General features: G+C 40.4%; 1 protein-coding gene across 2 annotated transcripts in view; it reads right to left on the bottom strand.

Annotated features, from left to right (window-relative positions):
- Positions 1 to 12,741: 12,741 nt before the first annotated feature.
- PCDH10 (protocadherin 10) overlaps positions 12,742 to 21,228 on the bottom strand; it is a 61,000-nt gene continuing 52,513 nt past the window's right edge. For both annotated transcript variants that reach the window (XM_066573746.1, XM_066573745.1), the window contains one exon: positions 12,742 to 18,240. In XM_066573746.1, the coding sequence (XP_066429843.1) occupies positions 18,221 to 18,240 (20 nt within the window). In that variant the 3' untranslated portion in view covers positions 12,742 to 18,220. The remainder of the gene's footprint in view (positions 18,241 to 21,228) is intronic.

A 21,228-nucleotide genomic window follows, 5' to 3' on the forward strand; every position in this document is an offset into this window, starting at 1 on the left:
CAGCCCTTTTTGCAGCCTTCCGTATAATTTTTTTCTGGCTGCAGTTTGCGTTACAATACGGCTCTCAGCGTCAAACTGTACACCAATAATTCCACAATTATTTACACTGGTCTGTGTCTGCAGTGAACTTAACGCACAGCATACTGCCACAGCCACTGATAGAGGGAAAGTCATATACACACTATGTAGCCTGTATTCTTGTTCAAAAAGAAAAAAAAATCCATTGTTGCGCTACCTCTGACCGTCTGAAATTTACAGGGTGTCTGGTGGGAGTTGTAGTGCATCACTATTGCACAGCTAGGAGCTAGGCTTGTTTGCAGCCTTCCGTATAATTTTTTCTGCCTGCCGTTTGTGTTACAATACCGCTCTCAGCCTCAAACTGTACGCCAATAATTCCACAATTATTTACACCGGTCTGTGTCTACAGTGAACTTAACGCACAGCGTATGGCCACAGCCACTGATAGAGGGAAAGTCATATATATGCTATATAGCCTATATTGTTTTTCAAAAAAATGTTTTCAAAAAGCTCCTTCGTTGGGCTACCTCTGACCGTTTGAAATTTACAGGGTGTCTGGTGGGAGTTGTAGTGCATCACTATTGCACAGCTAGGCCTGTATGCAGCCTTCCGTATAATTTTTTTCTGCCTGCAGTTTGCGTTACAATACCGCTCTCAACCTCAAACTGTACGCCAATAATTCCATAGTTATTTACACCGGTCTGTGTCTGCAGTGAACTTAACGCACAGTGTACGGTCACAGCCACTGATAGAGGGAAAGTCATATACACTCTATATAGCCTGTATTCTTTTTCAAAAAGAAAAAAAGCTCCATCGTTGGGCTACCTCTGACCGTCTGAAATTTACAGGGTGTCTGGTGGGAGTTGTAGTGCATCACTATTGCACAGCTAGGCCTGTTTGCAGCCTTCCGTATTCTTTGTTTCTGCCTGGAGTTAGCGTTACAATACCGCTCTCAGCCTCAAACTGTACGCCAATAATTCCATAATTATTTACACCACTCTGTGTCTGCTCTATTCGTAATCCACCATGCAGAGGGGTAGGGGTAGGGCTCGAGGACGTGGACGTGGACGCGGGCGAGGAGGTCCAAGTGAGGGTGTGGGCACAGGCCAAGTTCCTGGTCCAGGTGAATCACAGCCGGCTGCTGCGGGATTAGGAGAGAGGCACGTTTCTGGGGTCCCCAGCTTCATATCAAAATTTATGGGACCACGTGGTAGACCTTTATCACAAACACAGCAGTGTGAGCAGGTCCTGTCATGGATGGCAGAAAATGCATCCAGCAATGTATCGACCACCCAGTCTTCTACACCGTCCACTGCTGCAACTCTGAATCCTCTGGGTGCTGCTACTCCTTCCTCCCAGCCTCCTCACTCCATGAAATTGACACATTCTGATGAGCAGGCAGACTCCCAGGAACTGTTCTCGGGTCCCTGCCTTGATTGGGAAAAAATGGTTCCTCTCTCACCTGAGAAGTTTGTCGTGACTGATGCCCAACCTTTGGAAAGTTCCCGGGGTCCGGGGGATGAGGCTGGGGACTTCCGGCAACTGTCTCAAGAGCTTTCAGTGGGTAAGGAGGACGATGATGATGAGACACAGTTGTCTATCAGTGAGGTCGTAGTAAGGGCAGTAAGTCCGAGGGAGGAGCGCACAGAGGATTCGGAGGAAGAGTAGCTGGACGATGAGGTGACTTACCCCACCTGGTTTGCTAAGCCTACTGAGGACAGGTCTTCAGAGGGGGAGGCAAGTGCAGCAGCAGGACAGGTTGGAAGAGGCAGTGGGGTGGCCAGAGGTAGAGGCAGGGCCAGAGCGAAGAATCCCCAAACTGTTTCCCAAAGCACAACCTCGCACCAAGCCACCGTGCAGAGGCCTAGGTGTTCAAAGGTGTGGATGTTTTTCAGTGAGAGCGTGGACGACCGACGAACAGTGGTGTGCAACCTGTGTCGCGCCAAGATCAGCTGGGGAGCCACCACTACCAGCCTCACCACCACCAGCATGCGCAGGCATATGATGGCCAAGCACCCCACATGATGGGACGAAGGCCGTTCACCGCCTCCGGGTCACACCACTGCCTCTTTCCCTGTGCCCCAACCTGCCACTCAGATCCAACCCCCCTGTCAGGACATAGGCACGAGCGCCTCCCGGCCTGCACACACACCCTCACCTCCGCTGTCCTCAACCCCATCCAGCAATGTCTCTCAGTGCAGCGTCCAGCTGTCACTAGCACAAGCCCACATCTTCAATCAGGTGGTTCAGCGGTTTCTGAAAAACTACTCGCACTTATTTGACCTGTTCGGCAAGGTGCGCCACGTCTGCGCACATTTCCGCAAGTCCACCACGGACGCTGCCACCCTGAGGACCCTGCAACATCAGTTTAATCTGCCAGAGCACCGACTTCTGTGCGACGCGCCCACACGGTGGAATTCTACGCTGCACATGTTGGCCAGGCTCTATAAGCAGCAAATAGCAATAGTGGAATAGGAGACAGGGGATGACAGTAAGCATTTTGGAGGAGAAGGAGGGGGAGGAGCAGGAGGAGGGGGAAGAGACAGCTGGGCACACTGCAGAGGGTACCCATGCTGCTTGCCTCTCATCTGTTCAGCGTGGAGGAGGAGGAGGAGGAAGGGGAGGAGGAGGATCCTGAAAGTCATCATGCTAGCGAGGACAGCCATGTCTTGCGTACTTTCACCCTGGCACACATGGCTGCCTTCATGTTAGGCTGCGTTTCTCGTGACCCTTGCGCTAGACGCAATCTGGCCAACATGGATTACTGGGTATACACCCCTCTCGACCCACATTACAAGGAGAACCTTTCCACTTTCATTCCAGAAGAGAAAGGGGTACAAGAGTGATGCCATACGACAGGGCCCTGGTGGACAAAGTGATGGTAAACTTCCCATCTGACAGTGCTAGCGGTAGAAGGCGCAGTTCCGAGGGCCAAGTGGCAGGGGAGGTGTGGAGATCAGGCAGCATGTTCATCGCAGGCAGGGGAACACTCTGCACGGCCTTTGCCAGCTTTATGGCTCCCCAGCAAGACTGCGTCACCACTCCCCAGTCAAAGCTGAGTCGGAGGGAGCACTGTAAAAAGATGGTGAGGGAGTACGTAGCCGATCGTACCACCGTCCTCTGTGATGCCTCTGCTCCATACAACTATTGGATGTCAAAGCTGGACACGTGGCACGAACTTGCGCTGTATGCCCTGGAGGTGCTGGCTTGCCCTGCCGCTAGCGTCTTGTCCGAGAGGGTGTTTAGTGCAGCTGGGGGAATCATCACGGACAAGCGTACCCGCCTGTCAACTGCCAGCGCCAACATGCTTACACTAATAAAGATGAACAAAGCCTGGATTTCCCTAGACTTCTCTTCTCCACCGGCGGAAAGCAGCGGAACCTAAAGATTCTTTTCGCTGCAACCGCAGATAAAAACACTCTTCTCTATCACCGGAAAATGGGGCATTTAGCTTTGTCAATCTGTCTCTGATATTAGTCCTCCTCCTGCTACTCCTCCTCTAGGAACAACATGTCATCGCGCTGAACTGCCAATTTTTCTGCGGCCCAAAAGGCTCATCTAACAATATTTTTACAATTTTTAAAAGTTTCAAAAGTATTGATACTTTAACATGAACCAATTTTTTCAACAGGGCTGCCACCACGCTCTGTTACAAATTAAGCAACAGCGAACTGTATCTTTCAAAAAATATTTAGGGGTTTCACCTGCCCTCTCGGTTGATACGTTTTTCAGACTTGAACTCTTGGTACACTAATTTTTCGGGCCCACGCCTACACTCTTATCCAACAAATTTTTCAGGCCTTCGCCTACACTCATGGTACCCCAATGTTTCAGAGGTTGGCCTATACTATTACTACAGAAGTTTTACTGGGGTCTGCCTGCCTATACTTCTGCTACAAGATTGTTACTGTGGTCTGCCTATACTTCTGCCACGCAAATGTTACAGGGGTCTGCCTATACTGCTGCTACAAAAATGTTACAGGGGTCTACCTATACTTCTGCCACATAAATGTTGCAGGGGTCTGCCTATGCTGCTGCTACATACATGTTACAGGGGTCTGCCTATACTGCTGCCACTTAAATGTTACAGGGGTCTGCCTATACTGCTGCTACAAAAATGTTACAGGGGTCTGCTTATACTTCTGCCACAGAAATGTTACAGGGGTCTGCCTATACTGCTGCTACATAAATGTTACAGGGGTCTGCCTATACTGCTGCCACTTAAATGTTACAGGGTTCTGCCTATACTTCTACAACAGAAATGGTACTGGGGTCTGCCTATACTCCTGCAAACGAAATGTTACAGGGGTCTGCCCATACTTGTGCCACGTAAATGTTACAGGGGTCTGCCTATAATGCTGCTACAAAAATGTTACAGGGGTCTGCCTATACTGCTGCCACGTAAATGTTACAGGGGTCTGCCTATACTGCTGCCACTTAACTGTTGCAGAAGTCTGCCTATACTTCTGCTACAAGAATGTTACTGGGGTCTGCCTATACTTCTGCCACGTAAATGTCACAGGGGCTGCCTATACTGCTGCTCCATAAATGTTACAGGGGTCTGCCTATACTTCTGCCACTTAAATGTTACAGGGGTCTGCTTATACCTCTACAACAGAAATGGTAGTGGGGTCTGCATATACTGCTGCCATGTAAATGTTACAGGGGTATGCTTATACTTCTGCCACGTAAATGTTACAGGGGTCTGCCTATACTGCTGCTACATAAATGTTACAGGGGTCTGCCTATACTTCTGCTACAAGAATGTTACTGGGGTCTGCCTATACTGCTGCCACGTAAATGTTACAAGGGTCTGCCTATACTGCTGCCATATAAATGTTACAGGGGTCTGCCTATACTTCTGCCACATAAATGTTACAGGGGTCTGCCTATATTGCTGCTCCATAAGTGTTACAGGGGTCTGCCTGTACTTCTGCTACAAGAATGTTACTGGGGTCTGCCTATACTGCTGCCACGTAAATGTTACAAGGGTCTGCCTATACTGCTGCCATATAAATGTTACAGGGGTCTGCCTATACTTCTGCCACATAAATGTTACAGGGGTCTGCCTATATTGCTGCTCCATAAGTGTTACAGGGGTCTGCTTATACTTCTGCTACAAGAATGTTACTGGGGTCTGCCTATACTGTTGACACGTAAATGTTACAGGGATCTTCCTATACTTCTGCCACGTAAATGTTACAGGGGTCTGCCTTTACCGCTGCTCCTTAAATGTTACAGGGGTCTGCCTATACTTCTACAACAGAAATGGTACTGGGGTCTGCCTATACTCCTGCTACCGAAATATTACAGGGGTCTGCCTATACTTCTACTACAGAAATGGCACTGGAGTCTGCCTATGCTACTGCAACCGAAATGTTACAGGGGTCTGCTTATACTATAGGTGCACACGGACTTCCCATCGCGGTGTTTTACCCATCTGGCCCAAAAACACTCACTGACTAGGGCATCAATTGTGGGCCGAGGCCAATATGTATTTTCTCTCGTGTTACCACAGTTATCGGAGAAACTCTTTTGGGCCACAGAAGAGGAGCATTAATGCCTTAATGAGATGTTCACAGCTGAACTGGCATCGAAGTCCACCTCATGCCCACGATTGCTGAGGGTTTGTGCAGAGGCCTATGTCCTCAGCGCAGTGAAAGTCTGCCATGTTTGGGCACTCTGATTTCTTCATGGTTCATGTCTTGGGTCGCCTAGGACTCACCGATGCTGTGGGTGCACACAGACTTCCCATTGCTGTGATTTACCTGTCTGGCACAAAGACACTGTCTGACTTGGCTAGGGGGCAGAGTGCAGATGGCTTTCCCCTTGCGGTGTTGATTATGCTATGCGACACCAATACAGAATGAATCATGTGTGGGCACATGGATTCCCCATTGCTATGTAACTCGCGACACCTTGGGTCACACAAGATGGAGGCTGGGAACGAGCTTGACCCTGGGCCCGCTTACGTGAAGATCGAATGTCAATTTCTCATCAATTCTCAACAGCATTGTGGGCTATCGCCCACCCCTTTCAAAGAGGGTCGCTGCCTGGCCCTGCCAAGCCTCTGAAGTGTGTGCCTCCGGTTCCTCCTCATCGCAGACGCACTTGGAAATAGACATGAGGGTGGTGTAGCTATGAAGCGAGCGTGTGGCATGGGGACAGCTAAAGGCTGGACAGGGAAATTTTTGTGTGCGCTGTGGACGCAGGGTCGTGCGGGGGGGTTGGGCAGCATGTAACCCAGGAGAAGAGGCAGCGGTGTGACCCGCAGGCAGTGATTGTGCTTAGTTGCAGGTAGTGTGGTGCTTTGCTAAGGTGTGCCTTGCTAATGAGGGTTTGTCCAAAGTAAAAATTGTTAGGGGGGGGCAGACTCTTGCCCCTATTGTGGCTTAATAGTGGGACCTGGGAGCCTGAGATGCAGCCCAGCATGCTGCCCCTGCCCTATCCGTTTCTGTGGTGTTTCCATGGATTTCGGATGTTTTCTGGTTTTTCACAAGTGAAGACCTAACCGGAGCATCGGTCATATACAAAAATATTTGAGTCGCCCATTGACTTCAATGGCGTTCATTACTCGAAACGAGCTCTCGAGCATTACGGAAAGTTCGACTCGAGCAACGAGCACCCGAGCATTTTGGTGCTCGCTCATCTCTAATTTCAATAAATATACCAAGTTCGTGGAATGCAGAATTGAAAATAGTCAAAATCTGTTTAGTGAAATAGCTACAAAGTCATCAACTTCATAAGCAGCTAAGTAGCAGTATCAGCTAGTCAATTCCATATGTAGATAGTGTCATGCCTTCACACTTGTCACCGCTTTTGGACATAAAAATTGGTAATCTAAAGCCCTATTTACATGCTCAAAATTAATTCTAATGATGGCATATGAGCAATAATCGGTGCATGTAAATGCTACCATTGTTTACTTTTCAGCTGAACCTTGATTTTAAGGTGAGCTTAAAATCCATCATTCAGGCGAAGAGTAGATAACACAGACCACATACTGTGTTCTGCACAGGAGTCGGAGATTACATTGTTTTCAGCTGACAGCCTGTGCCAGAACAATGAAGCTGCGTGCGTCATTGGCAAATTTTTTGTCTGGCAGGCAAGAGAGAGAAAAAGAAAGAGAGAGACGAACGTAGGGGGAAAAGAAAAGCTCGGCACCCGGCGTCCCACATACAAAAATGCTCGAGTCTTCTATTGTAGTCAATGGGGTTCGTTACTCAAGTAGAGCTCTCGTATTTTATGAAAAGCTCGACTCGAATAACGCGGACTCGAGCATTTGGGTGCTCGCTCATCTCTACAAATTAACAGACTCTTATAAATGTAGCAAGTAGACAGATGTGCATGAATTTATCTGAATGAGTCTGCCTACCTACTTTATACGTCGGCTGGGGAAAAACTGCGCATAGACATGACTAACTGTTTTCCTGAGTGCAAAGCTGATCTTGTCTAAATTACGTAAATCTGTATAGCGGCTATTAATCCCTTGTCTGCTGGCCACTTTCGGAAAAAAAATCTAAGTGAGAAGTTGCCTTGTCCAACTCTATTGTTTATCCCAGAATAATTGATGTCCAAGTTGTCTGACACAATCAATCCCACCTACATCTAGTTGTCCAGCCAAGTTGAAAGATTATATTCTACAATTATTTTATGCCTATTGTTGGCTTGAGAAATATATTTGACTGGCAAAATACATAAAATAAGAGTGGTATAGCCAGTATTTATCTCTAAACACGTAAAGGGGTATTAGGCTGGGCAAAAGCTAGTGCGCAAGCGGCTCCTGAAATCCCTGCCATCAAATTTAGATGATGAAGTGTGCAACACTGGCTGATCCGCTATTTCTTTTTATAAAAGAGGTGGTCTGTTTTCCTTGCAACAAGCAGTAAGCAACCAGAGAGTAGAGGAATCAATATCTGGGGATCAGAGCATTTAGGTAATAAGCATCTCATTGGTGAGTACATAGTTTTACAATTTTAAACATATTGAAATATGATTCCAGAGATGGAAATACCCCTTTAATTAACTTGCATTGGTTGTAAGTAACAACATAGTAACATAGTATGTAAGACCAAAAAGAGACATACGTTTATCCAGTTTACCCTTTTATCCCCCAATGTTGATCCAGGGGAGGCAAGACAAAACCCTAATGAGGCAGAAGCCAGCCCTCTCCTTCCAAGGGAAAAAAGTTCCCTGCCAACTCCAATTCGGCAACCAGAACAATTCCGGGTTCAACAACCCTCCCCCAAAAGCTATCAATGATTGTGACATATAAAATTGTATCGTCCAGACACCTCTTGAACTCTTTTATCAAATTTCCCATCACCAAGTCCCCAGGCAGAGAGTTTTATAGTCTCACTGCTCTTATAGTAAAGAACCCCCTTCTATATTGGTGTAGAAATCTTCTTTTCTCTACGCGTAGAGGATACCCCCTTGTTACAGTCACAGTCTTGGTTGCAAATAGATCATTGGAGAGATCTCTGTATTGATCCCTGATATATTTATATATAGTTATTAGGTTGCCCCTCAGCCTTTTTCCTAAACTAAATAATCCAATTTCATAACCGATCTGGGTATTGCAGTCTCCCCATTCCATTTAATACTTTAGTTGCCTGCCTTTGTACCCGCTCAAGCTCTTATATGTCCTTCTTGAGTACAGGTGCTCAAAACTGTACACAATATTCCATGTGTGGTCTGACTAGTGACTTGTAAAGAGGAGGAACATTGTTCTCGTCATGTGCCCCTAAACCTCTTTTGATGCACCCCATGATTCTATTTGCCTTGGCAGCAACTGCCTGACACTGGTTGCTCCAGTTAAGCTTATAGTTAACTATAATCCCCAATCCTTTTACATGTCGGTTTTGCCCAGTGGTTTCCAATTTAGTGTGTAATGGTGACATGTATTTGCCCATGTGCATAACCTTACTCTTATCAGTGTTAATCCTTATTTGCCACTTTTCTGCTCAAGCCCACAACTTATCCAGATCATCTTGTGTCCTCTCTTGGGTTAATTTCTTTACATAGCTTTGTGCAAATATTGATTTATTGAAATATATTATCTGCAAATTTTGCTATTTTACTGCACAATCCTTCTACCAGATCATTAATAAATATAATAAAAAGAATAGGGCCCAGTACTGATCCCTGAGGTACCTCACTAGTAACAGTGACCCAATCAGTATGTATCATTTATAACCACCCTCTGCTTTCTATCACTGAGCCAGTTACTTACGCACTTACACACATTTTCACCCAGAGCAAGCAGTCTCATTTTATATACCAACCTTTTATGCGTCACAGTATCAAAAACATTGGAAAAGTCCAGATGCACGAGATCCAATAACTCTCCCTGGTCCAATGTAAAACATACCTCTTCAGCTATTTTCCTTGAGGTTCTCCTGGATAGCATCTCTTAGAAACCCTTCAAACATTTTACTCACAATTGAAGTAAGACTTACCGGCTTGTAGTTTCCAGCTTCACTTTTTGACCCTTTTTTAAATAACAGCACCACACTGACTATGCGCCAATCTAGTGGAACAGACCCCGTCACTATTGATTCCTTAAATATAAGAAACAAGGGTCTGTCTATCACATAACTTAATTCTCTAAAAACCCGGGGGTGTATGCCATCCTGCGATTTGTCTATTTTAATCAATTTAAGACGGCTCTGCACTTCTTCCTGGGTTAGAGTGGTGACATTTAGTGGAGAGTTTACATCATCATTCTGCATCTCATCTGATATTTTATTTTCCTCTGTGAATATAGCCTAGATCTGCTTTTACAAATCTTTTTTTCTATTGATTACAGCCAAAAAGTTTGTTAACACTTTCTAACAGCCTAAAGGGGTATTTACACATAACGATTGTCACGTAAAAGTCGTTCAAATTAACAAAAATGCGCAATACTCGTTACTTCTAAATGCAAAGCCATCCTGAAGTTTTCATTTGTCGCTCACTTTCAACCAGCTAAAAAATCATTGCTGATTCATTCACCTCTTGCTGCATCTAAACGCTCCCTGCTCAGTGTTTCACATAGAATGTGAAGCACGGAGCGAGAAGTTAGTGAGATGAGATGTGAGCTGTTCTCAGTGATGATCTGCCTGCCTAAATGTTCTGCATGAGTATCGAACATCTAGCGGTGATGCACTCATGCACTCGTTTAGACAACGGCCGTGTCATGTAAATGTATCTTAAGAAGCTCTTATAATTTAGCGAGAATTAAAGTTTTTTTTCTAAATCACATTACTGTACAATGCTTGGTGGCAAGATTACAAATTACTTGAACCATCAACTGTTTATAGTTTTCATGTCTGAAGCCTGCAGAATTATGATTGCAGCTCTGAATTATAATATGATTGTATTTTAAGATCACTTTGAGATAAGTAAAGGCATATACAAGTAAATGCATTTACAAAGTTTTTGACATTTTCAGGTACATTTATTTTATATGGAAACTACAAAATTGTTTAAGTGAGTAGGAAAAAGTGGAAGTAAGAGAAGCAAGAAAAAGTAAGGTTGTAATCCAAAAGGTTTAGAAAAATTTTCAGGTCAGATATGGCAATATTGTTTCAAATGCAGTATAGGAAAATAATTTCTACCATGTTTCAGCTGGTGAGGGTTGATAAGAAAAGCATAGGAGTGCCAAGACTTTTTGCTATTTACATTGGTACTATTAGGTATCCAAATTATTTAGCACCTTTTTGTTGATAAATAGCACTTTGTTTTCTACCATATTTTACAGGGAAAAGTAAACAAAACCATCAAGAAAAAGTTTCAGTTTCTCAGTCCTGTCAATTCTGTTTTATGAAAAAAAAATTTTTTTGCAATGGTCAACGATGGGTCAGCAGTTTGGATTAGTGGTGCCAATTTTTTTTCTAGGGTCTTGTTTTTCCATTTTTACTTGATTTATATTTTTTCTTCTTTTTCTTACGTAAATTGTCCCCCAAAGTGTTAAAGAGATCCATAATACAATGCAGCCATAGAAGCCAGGGAAAATGTGTCTTTTATCATTAATTTGTCAAACTAGGAATGACATGGGTTGTTTTGATTCTGGTGACCTACAGATGGCACTCAGCAATAAGAATGAAGTAGATTTATGGGGATTGTTTGAATGCCTACTTTTGTAATACGTAGGCCACGTTAATCCAATTAGTTTTGCTTAAAATAAACATGATAGACAAAATAGTTAATAAATCAGTCGTACTTTTATGGTGTTTCAAACATTTACAAAACTGTAAAACCTACATTATAATGTAGGATTTATATACTGTAATAAAGTGGACAGTTCAGAAAGATAACTAAAGGCAAAATATCTAAATGACAAATTGTATATTTCTTTCTTTATTGCAAAAGTGTATTTAATTATTATGTCACTAGTTATAGGTAAAAGTTTGAAATCTTCTAACACATAATCACATGGAACATAGAAATGCAGGAGAAAAGTTTGGATACAATAATTAACAAATCTAAAGTAACATTTTCAGATAATGAAAGGAAACTGATAACTGCGTAGGCAGGAAAAAGCAATACTTGTTAAGAAGAAAAACACAATGCTAGCCTTTGGAAATATGAATTAATATATCCTATTTGAGTACCATAGGATAGCAAGCTATTAATCTACTATGACAGGAGTAAAATATTTGACTTTTTTATCTTTGGTTTGGAAAATCTAGTAAATGTAACTTTTCAGAAGTATTGGGTTATTTTTTCTATTTGAAGTTTTTTATATTAAATATACAAATTATTTTTGAATGTTGGATCTACAAAATTATGGAAGCTTGCTTCTAAAGTAGCTTTCTCTGCTTATACAATCCGCTGATACAGTATGCGATTTTGGTAGCAAATAGAATGAGGTTTCCTCTGTCTATTACTTAAATCCGAGAACCACATCCAATGTGGTCTCTGGCTTTGAGGTACCACTTTGTCCATTGAGTTCAATAAGTACTACTGAAAGGTTTTCAGGATTTAAAAATGTATCAATTGTTCAAAACAGAAAATACAAACGTTGGAATATACTTACCTTAATAATTCTGCTATGCTGCCCCTATAATCATCTCATGTTGTCCTCAGTTGGCCTTTTGTTATCATTAGCATGACAGCTATAGTTACGACTAGAGATGAGAGAGCACGCTCGGATAAAGCCGTTACTCGAGCGATCATCTCTCTTCTCGAGTAACTGCTTACTGGTCCAAGCAGGCTCAGGGGGGTGGCGGGGGGTGCGGGGGGGTGGGGGGGGGGAGAGAGATCTCTCTTCCCCCCGCTACCCCACACCGCTCACCCCCACCCCCCCCAGCCTGCATGGACCAGTAAGCAGTTACTTGAGAAGAGAGATGCTCGCTCGAGTAACTGCTTTATCCAAGCGTGCTCGCCCATCTCTAGTTACGACATGTCAAGTGACCACTGCAATCATTTAACTTCATAGTGATAACACAACTTTGGGTAGCAGTTAACTGCCAAAGTCATCTGAAGCACTATCATGAGAGACATCAAGTCATTATATATAGAGGACACACAGGAGTGGCAGGGGATGCACAAGACTGGAGTTTCGATTTTGAATCCAAGTGATAAATTTTTAAATCCCAGTAAAAAGAAGGGCATCTGCTCTACAGCTTCAAAAATCTAAAAAAAAAAAATTTTAAACAAATAAAAGAAACATTATTTGAATTATCGTAAACAAGTATGCTTTAGCATTTAATTCTAAGAGTTAGACTTGCAAATTAAGACTACGGTATAGTTTTAATTTATTAATATGGTTACCCACTGCATTTTATACAGTCAAAAAAGAGCACAATATAGAACATTGTACTGTTTTAGCAGCTTGCAATAAGTATACTCCTTATTTTGTATCTACTTTATATGAATAAATTTGAAAGCTGTAACAATGTTATAGAGTAAATAAAAAGTGTAAAACACACATAAAAACAAAACACATCTGGCTATCCAGTACCTAAGACACATACAGAAAAAGCTCCTTGGTCTGATTTGTTACATTGTAAAAGATTGCTAACACAGTGATTTGGACTGAAATAGAGGACAAAGGCCACATAAATGTGTTTATTTACACAATATAAAACCTGGATGGTAAGAGGAAGAAGTAGTGTTATTATTTTATTAATTAATCTAATTATATTGGCATCATGTGCAAATATACATATATTGTACAAAAGAAAGCAGTTTAAACAAAATTATATTGAAGTTGTATATGTCTTTTTTCTGTAATACACAAATGTGTATTATTCATTATACAACTTTTTTTTTTCACTTTATTTTTTTATATTTTTAATTAAAAAATAATAATTAGATAAAATGATATAATTTTCTAAGACATAATTGTTTTTACAGGACAGACACAATCACTCCAAAAATGTGGCTCTTTTGGTTACACTTACTGTATGTATTTTGTGACTTTGTGTTGCTTATTTATGAGCATAAGGACACAATTATCTATGAACTATATGATAAACAGGTATGTGAAAGGCTCAATTTTAATTTAATCTTGAAACGTTCAGTATCTCCCCATATGTGATTCAAAAAGTATTTTGTATTACTGTATTCACATCTCACCTATGATTCATTATATACTGTACATCAGGAGCACTTTCCAAAGTATACATCAACCTGCTGAGTTCTTTTAGCATTCGTTTGCCAATATACAAAATGCCAGTGTACCTTTTTCACAACTATGATTTCAAAAGAAGTGAATCCCTTAAAAATATTATATAATTCAATTCTTTTGAAAAAAATATACATTTACACCATGTGTAAATATTTTGGCATGTACCTTTCATAATAGAAGCCAATGACGGATGTATGCAACTACATAGGCATACAGAGGCATCCTTCTCGGGAGTAGTTTTGGGAGCACAATTTTGATACTTCTATCCATGTCATCCTATATCTATAAAATGTTGTGTTGCTTTCAAGCATTCATAATCATTATGTCTTATGGGTATAGCTGTTAAATGACACTACATGGTGGCAGGCTGTTCCTGAGCTCCAGTGTAGTGACAATAAACTAGTGTACCCTGGAGAATACCAAGAGAATATAAAAAGTAAGGTAGTATTTGTTTTCAGCTCATCGCTTCGTTATGTATCCTATATAAAAAAAAATGTCCCATAGAGATATTTACCCCTTTACATTTATGTTTTAAGTAATGTTCAATAGTACTAAAACCAGAATATTTATAAACATACAAAATGTAAAGCAACTTTATAAGCCTATCAATAACGGATGTAGTAGAGCTGAGTTACTAAGATAATAGAATGGAGCACATTTACTAATATTGGCATAATATTGGCCCGCATTTTTTCTAGAAAAATTCAAGATTTTTTAGGCTTCTGAAAATTTGGTGGGTAATTCTTGGTTGTAGAATTGAATGAGTAATGCAAGTACATCAGAAAACTGGTATTATTGCATAAATATGCTCCATTGTGTTATCTACTAGTTTTACATACTGTAGGTAAACTTTCTGCGTTATCATAAAGAATGTATACGACCAAAGTTAAATAACAAATTCAGTACTACTACATCTGCATCTCATTCGTTCTTCTGCACAAAAATGGTTTAAGCGGGTAAAAGAATAGTATGTTTAGGCAACCTTGTTGAGCTAACCTTCAATGTTGGCAAAACAATGAATACACCTGCATCAGTCATAAGTATAGAAGTCAAATTCGATTATTTAAAGAGGTTGTCTAACCACAGAAAAACCTCTTTATATTTGGGCTTACATGAACCCTGGCAAACAGTGGATGCTTTATTCCCCTGCAGCAACCACATGTGTAGTATTAGATGAGGCCATTTATATAAATAAACAATACATGGCTTTTACTAAGCATCTTTCCACTACGATTCATATAGGGAGTTCTGGAGTAATAGATTCGCTCTATAATGTTAATATGCCATAAGAAATTACTGAAATGAGTTTTTGAGATAAGACAACCCTTTCTATGTGTTTAGCCATTCTATTGATACATTGCTGATAATATTAAAGGCTATGGAAACCTTGGCACTTACATTTTTAATTGCTCTTTTTTTGTAAAATAGAAACTAAGCAACTTTTAAATATTATTCATTAAAAAAAAAAATTCTTACTATTTTACTGTGTTAGTCTGTGCAACTCCTTCATAGAGTTGACTGTGCTGCTACTTCTGACATACATCTAACAGCTCTGCCTATGTCAGCTCTCTACTCTCCCCTCCCTTCTCTCAATTTTAATGATAACAGCATGTAATGGCCCTTTTACATGGCACGAGAATCTCACGATTCTCTTTTGCCCGCACGAACGAGCTGGGCACATCATCATCAGCTTGTTTGCGCTCAAGCTGTCAGTTTAGACTACACGATTCTCATTGAGAATCATGCAGTTCTTGTTCAATAATTGTTCTGTGTTTCATATTCCTATAAGTGTTTAAACTGCCCAATTAGTCGGCTGTAATCTTTATGCCGGTTGATATTGAACGACAAACTAGTAGAGTATGATTCTTGTTTATCGTTCAGTCGTTGTCTACTTCAAACGGTCTACTTGAAGTAGCCCACTCACATGATTCGAGGTGTGTGCTGCATGCTTTCAAAGCTCCCATAGGAGCCTATGGAAAGCATGCAGCAAAGATAGGACTTGTTCTATCTTTGCACGCATCTCGGAGCCGACATGCATGTTTGCATTCGCATGTCCTATCTTTTGTTAGGTGCGCTGATTCAGTGTGCCTAACAGTCTCTCATGTGAACGCTTCTATAAGAAACTATTGGCTCCTATTAGAAGTGTATTCTATGCGCTGTTAACAGCGCGAAACGGGCTAGTCTGAATGAGCCCTAAAACTGAATGATTATCATTCAGTTTCACTCATTTCAATTGTTTTCTGAACAATAATCATTAATTCTAAATAAAGTGTAAGAGTTGAGGCTATACATAGCAGATACAAGTGTGAAGAGGGAGGAAAGCATCCAACTCCTCAGGGAGTGGATATCTAGATCATAGGGTCTATATTCTATCAGAGTGTTGATAGGCAGAAGAGAGCAGAGGAGGGGAGGGTGTGACTCACACAAGTTGTGTATCTGTGTAGAGAGAAAATAGGGCAAATCATGGCAAACCCTACTGGTGGAGAGGGGGACTTACATACTGTTCAGTATCAGTGTTGGTCAGCAAAGTAGAGAGTAGATAAGTAGATCCTTTATGGGCTGTAGGATGGAAAGTCAGTGCAGGCATCAATTCTGATGTATGAGAGCTACTATAGTAAAGGCAGCAGCATGCTGGATCCACAGAATTCACATCCAGCATGTATTACTGAGAATGGCATGCCTAAATATGAAAAGTATGAAACTAGAAGCAGGTTATAAATTCTATAACAGGAGGTCTGAAAACTAATGAATGAATGGAGATTTCTATCTGAAACTTAGTACACTTTTTTAACTCAAGATAACACTTGTTTTTTTCCAAGTCAAAGGTATCCATAGCCTTTGATAATTGGATTCAGCAGAAATTATCCATTGTACTTTCCAGTCAATTGGCAGCATGGCCTCAAATAATGGTGGATCTTTTTATTGGTCGGTTAATATGGCATAGAGTCCCCCATATAGCCCTAGCCTTAAGCTACATATAGAATCTATAACAGAATTCCAATCCATTTGCTAATACAATCAAAAGGATTGCTTTTGTAAACATGTTCAATATGACATCTAGTCAATGACAACTCTTGTGACATATATTCAGATAAAAAAATATTGACAAAGAATTACAACAAACACGCTGGAATATGAAAAAATAAAATAAAAATAAGAACCTTTTAATATTTTGATGATATTTGAACTTTTTGACATGGAAGTAAATGTTGAATTTAAAATGATTGTCCTTATGAGCCACTTGTTTTCTTTAATAAAACATATTACTCTTCATATATATATTTATATATATATAGATATATTACAATTATACCATGAAAAAATATTATCATAGACACAGATAATATTGAAGTGTTTAATAATAATGTGAAATGGTCCTAATTTTAAATCTTGCTGTGTAAAAAATGAATTGGAAAACACTATGTTTTATGATTCATCTATTAAAAAACATTTCTAGGCAAGATTAGAAGATATATATTTTTCAAGTTTCCACAAAACTATGCTAGAGAAAGATACGTGTAAGTTTATATGATTTGGGGCTAATCTTTCAAAATAGTAATCTTCAGGTACATATTTTACAATTTCAAACTGTACAGAATATCCAGTGTTGTTTTCACAACATTTACAGATCAGTTCCCATTTTTTTCTATAAAACTTAGCTGTAAAATTAAAATTCACAGGATAAAATAAGGAAGATCAAAATACGCCATAGTAGGTCATAGTGCTCAATCTTGAAAGCTGCATCTTTGGTATTTAAAGTTCCGTACAAATCTGATGTAGCTTACAGCTTCTTTTAACAGGGTGAACAGGAATTGGTCCAAATCTATCATTATGAAACTCTATTTAATAATTCTATCAACAATAAATAATTTAGGACCTGAATTAGTTTTACATGTTTTATCTTGTGGGCTGTATGAATCCATTTATAAATCAATTAAATTGTACCACTTTTTCAGAAAATTATATAATATATATATATACTTTATATTTATTTAGAAGCTTTGAAATAGTACAGTAAACACTTTGCAACACGGTGTATAAACTACAGAATGTCCTTGATATTCCATGGGTCGCGGATAAACAATATTTTTTCTTTTTTTTTTTTTTCTTTTATGACCCACAGGTGAAAATAACATGATCACAATCTCTCTTGTAAAGTTTGGATAATTTGGATAACACTTCATCACACAAAAAAATAATATAAAACAGTCAAGTTTAAAACAGTGATATTGCATTTATAATGCATGTTCTATCTGTACGATTGGCTTCTTGTGGTGTTTAGAAACATCTAAAGGGCTCAGTGACATTTTGGAGAAAGAAAGATATATAGTGCTGTAAACAGGCACACACTGTTAAGTGAGGCAAGGGCGGTCGCCTCTACAGTTTCTACAGTTCTTCACATTTCAACTCATTTCTCAGGCCTGCTGAGAGCAGAAAGGTCCTTAGTTTGTCATGCCTTCAGCAGCAGACTTTTATTCCTTCTCTTATACCAGACTAGATGGCCAGGATAATGAAGTTGAAAAGTTGATGCTTTTGTTGGTCAACTTGTGCAAATCATGCTGCTTCAGGTAAGTCCTGTAGATCTGACTAGCATATCCTTTTCCGTGCTGCAGATGAAAGAAAAAATACATTAGAATTTGCTTATATTGAAAACGAAATGGATAGAAATAACAATTGCGTAGTCCTGCATTATTCATGCAGTATCTCAGCTCCAATGTCTCCATGAACTACATTTTCTGTGCTGTGGGAGGACATTGCATGAAATCACAAACTGTGTCAATGTCTACATACTGGCTACTGGTATTCAAGTCACCTAGACTGTGGTCACTCATGTGGAAGGTGGTTTCGATCTATGACAAGTCCTTATGACAAGCCAGAAATGCAAGTTTATTGAGATAGATTGCACAAAGCACTGTAAACATCAAGCCAATGTGTAAATGTATGCAGGACTTTTAAAACCAAGAAAACCACATCTGCACATCTATTTAATGATTTGGAATAGCTGATGCTAAAAGTAGATTAAGGGATTGAGGGGGAATTACAGAATTAGCATTTCATATCCAAGTACCAATATGTTGAATTAAATTCATATTTTTTAGGTTTGGTGGGCATTTCTTAACATCTGATCAATGTTTTGATTGTCGCTCCTATTTAAGAGAATGGTGTGTAACTGATGTGTTTTCTTCTCGAGTTTAATGGAGTATAGAGCAAATTGGAGAGTTAAAATTTCTATAAGCTGCTGCTCTCCAGGACAGTTTGGTTGAGTACTATTAGATACACATAGATTTACTCTTCTGGATAAAACAAGAAGACCCTCCAGCAAAGAAACCCTAGAAAAGGTGAACTTGGATTCCCGGTGCAGGCGGGACACAAAAAGTTTTTTGTTGCTCCGCCTGACACCTGGTAAGTAGAATCCCATATAATTATCTTTTTTCCTCTGGCTATGGCGCTCTCCCTAATTTTTGTTTTTCTTTTTTCAATTACTGATCACTTCTCCCATATACAAAACATTCGACCTCATAAAACTGACACCAAATGTGAAAAACTGATGGCCTTTCCTTCTCATGCTTGGGTTAAGACATAATTGTGGACAAGCTCAACCTATTATTCTATTCAGATTCTTCTGAGATATTTTTCTTTTATACCTAGGTAGCAAATGTTAGGCAACCTCCACTAATGGAAGCTATTGTACATACTTTCCAAAAGTCTGAAAAAGACTGGGTTAGTACAAATTTGACATTAATGGCTGATGCCCACGGATGGATTAATGCCGCATTTCCTGTGGCCTAAATCCGCAGCAAAATAACGCAGCTATTGATTCTATTGAACCTAATAGTTCAGTCCTCACATGCGGGATTCTGCCGCGGATTTACGCCGTGGGAAAAAAATCATGGCATGTTCTATTTTACTGCGTTTTTCCATGGCGACAGGTCTCCAATAATATAGTATTAGTAAAGACCACGGAAAAACGTGGTTAAAAGTGCGATTTTCCATGATTGCCAGCAGGAACTTTCATGTTTATCCTTGTGGGATTCCCACAGCGTAAAACCATGGGCATATCCCGCTATGTTGTGGGTATGGGCCTTAAAAGGGTGCTTCTTACAGTTAATGAGAGTTCTAAAGAGGAATACAGATGAGGCTTACAAATCTCTCACAACTGCAATTCAAGTGTTAGTAAGCATGCAATACAGGGGCTGAAAACTTGTCAGCAAGGTTTAACAGACCCTGGGCAATCTGCACTGCAAGGCAGAGTATAAATCCACTCTGCTCCTTCTCTAGTTTACTATTTGGCCTGTGTAAATGTCACTGTAGTTCTGGCAGTATGGATTTTTTTTATTCATGACTCACAAGGCTCAAGATGAACAGGGCTGTAACTCTCGAATGTGAGAATACTCTAGTACATGTAATTGTGAAAGGAGAAAGAATGCTGATAATAATTATAATAACATATAGTATTAAACCGATGCCAGCTTGAACAATAGGGGTGAACAGGAATCTTCTTCTTTAGGTGGGCAGGGTGTTACTAGTACAGGCTTCTGTTGGTAGGTGAATGTCTGCGGATCCCTTTTGAGGCACTATGCCAGCCGATGTTGCTGGGGAAGGGTGTGTTCTGCTCAAGTGATTTTTTTCAATAAGTTGTTACGTTTTCCTCCTATTTTGTGATGGTTGATTCATATGAAAAATGTGCAACTGTGAAATTTCCTTTTCTTTTCCACTGCTCAAAGCATTCCTTAAAAAAGGCCTACAAGTGAGATTGGATGAATATGGAGGCTGTGGCATTGCTTTACACTCAGCGCTATGTGGGCAAACAGGTGACTGGTTCTTCCATCATGACAATGCATCTGCCCACACAGCACTGAGTGTTTAATATTTGATGAAAAATGGCATGACTACCTAGCCTCACCCTCTGCATTCACCCGATCTTGCTACGTGTGTTTTTTTTAATGAGTACTTTCAGCAGTGCAAAATAAAGCATAATTTCACAACTGCACATTAAATTTTTTGACAGCTACAAAGTAGAATTTACATTTACAGATCATTATCTATGAAGATGCATGATAAACAATAGTGAGTGAAGTTTTGAAAAGTTTGGTTTGGCCTGTTTGCCAAACTTTTGGTTTGATTCGAATTACTGTGAACCAAACCAGAAGTTCACCAAAACCCCTAAAACTGGTGTATAACACTGTTTAAGGGACATAAATGCCCTGTATCATACTGTAATAGTTTTATATAAGATTTTATGACCCTTATTGCTGTTTTTGTGCTGCTAGTAGCAAGAAAAGATCACTGCTATAGTGCTGAAAAGATTGCGCGAAAGGGCTACTTCAAGCGACGTGAAGTAGCCCATTCACACAATCCGAGGTGCTTGCTTTCAAGGCCCCCATAGAAGCCTATGGAAAGCATGCAGCAAAGATGTCCTATCTTTGTGCGTACCTCGGTGCCGACATGCGAGTTTGCACTACATGTCCTATCTTTTGTTAGGTGCATTCATTCAGCGCCAACATTCTCTTATGTGAACATTTTTATAGGAACCTATTGGTTCTTATTAGAAGAGCGTTCTGTGTGCTGCTAACAGCGCAAAAACAGCACTTGTC

The sequence above is a fragment of the Eleutherodactylus coqui genome, chromosome 7 (genome assembly GCF_035609145.1).
Source record: "Eleutherodactylus coqui strain aEleCoq1 chromosome 7, aEleCoq1.hap1, whole genome shotgun sequence".
NCBI classification, from domain to species: domain Eukaryota; kingdom Metazoa; phylum Chordata; class Amphibia; order Anura; family Eleutherodactylidae; genus Eleutherodactylus; species Eleutherodactylus coqui.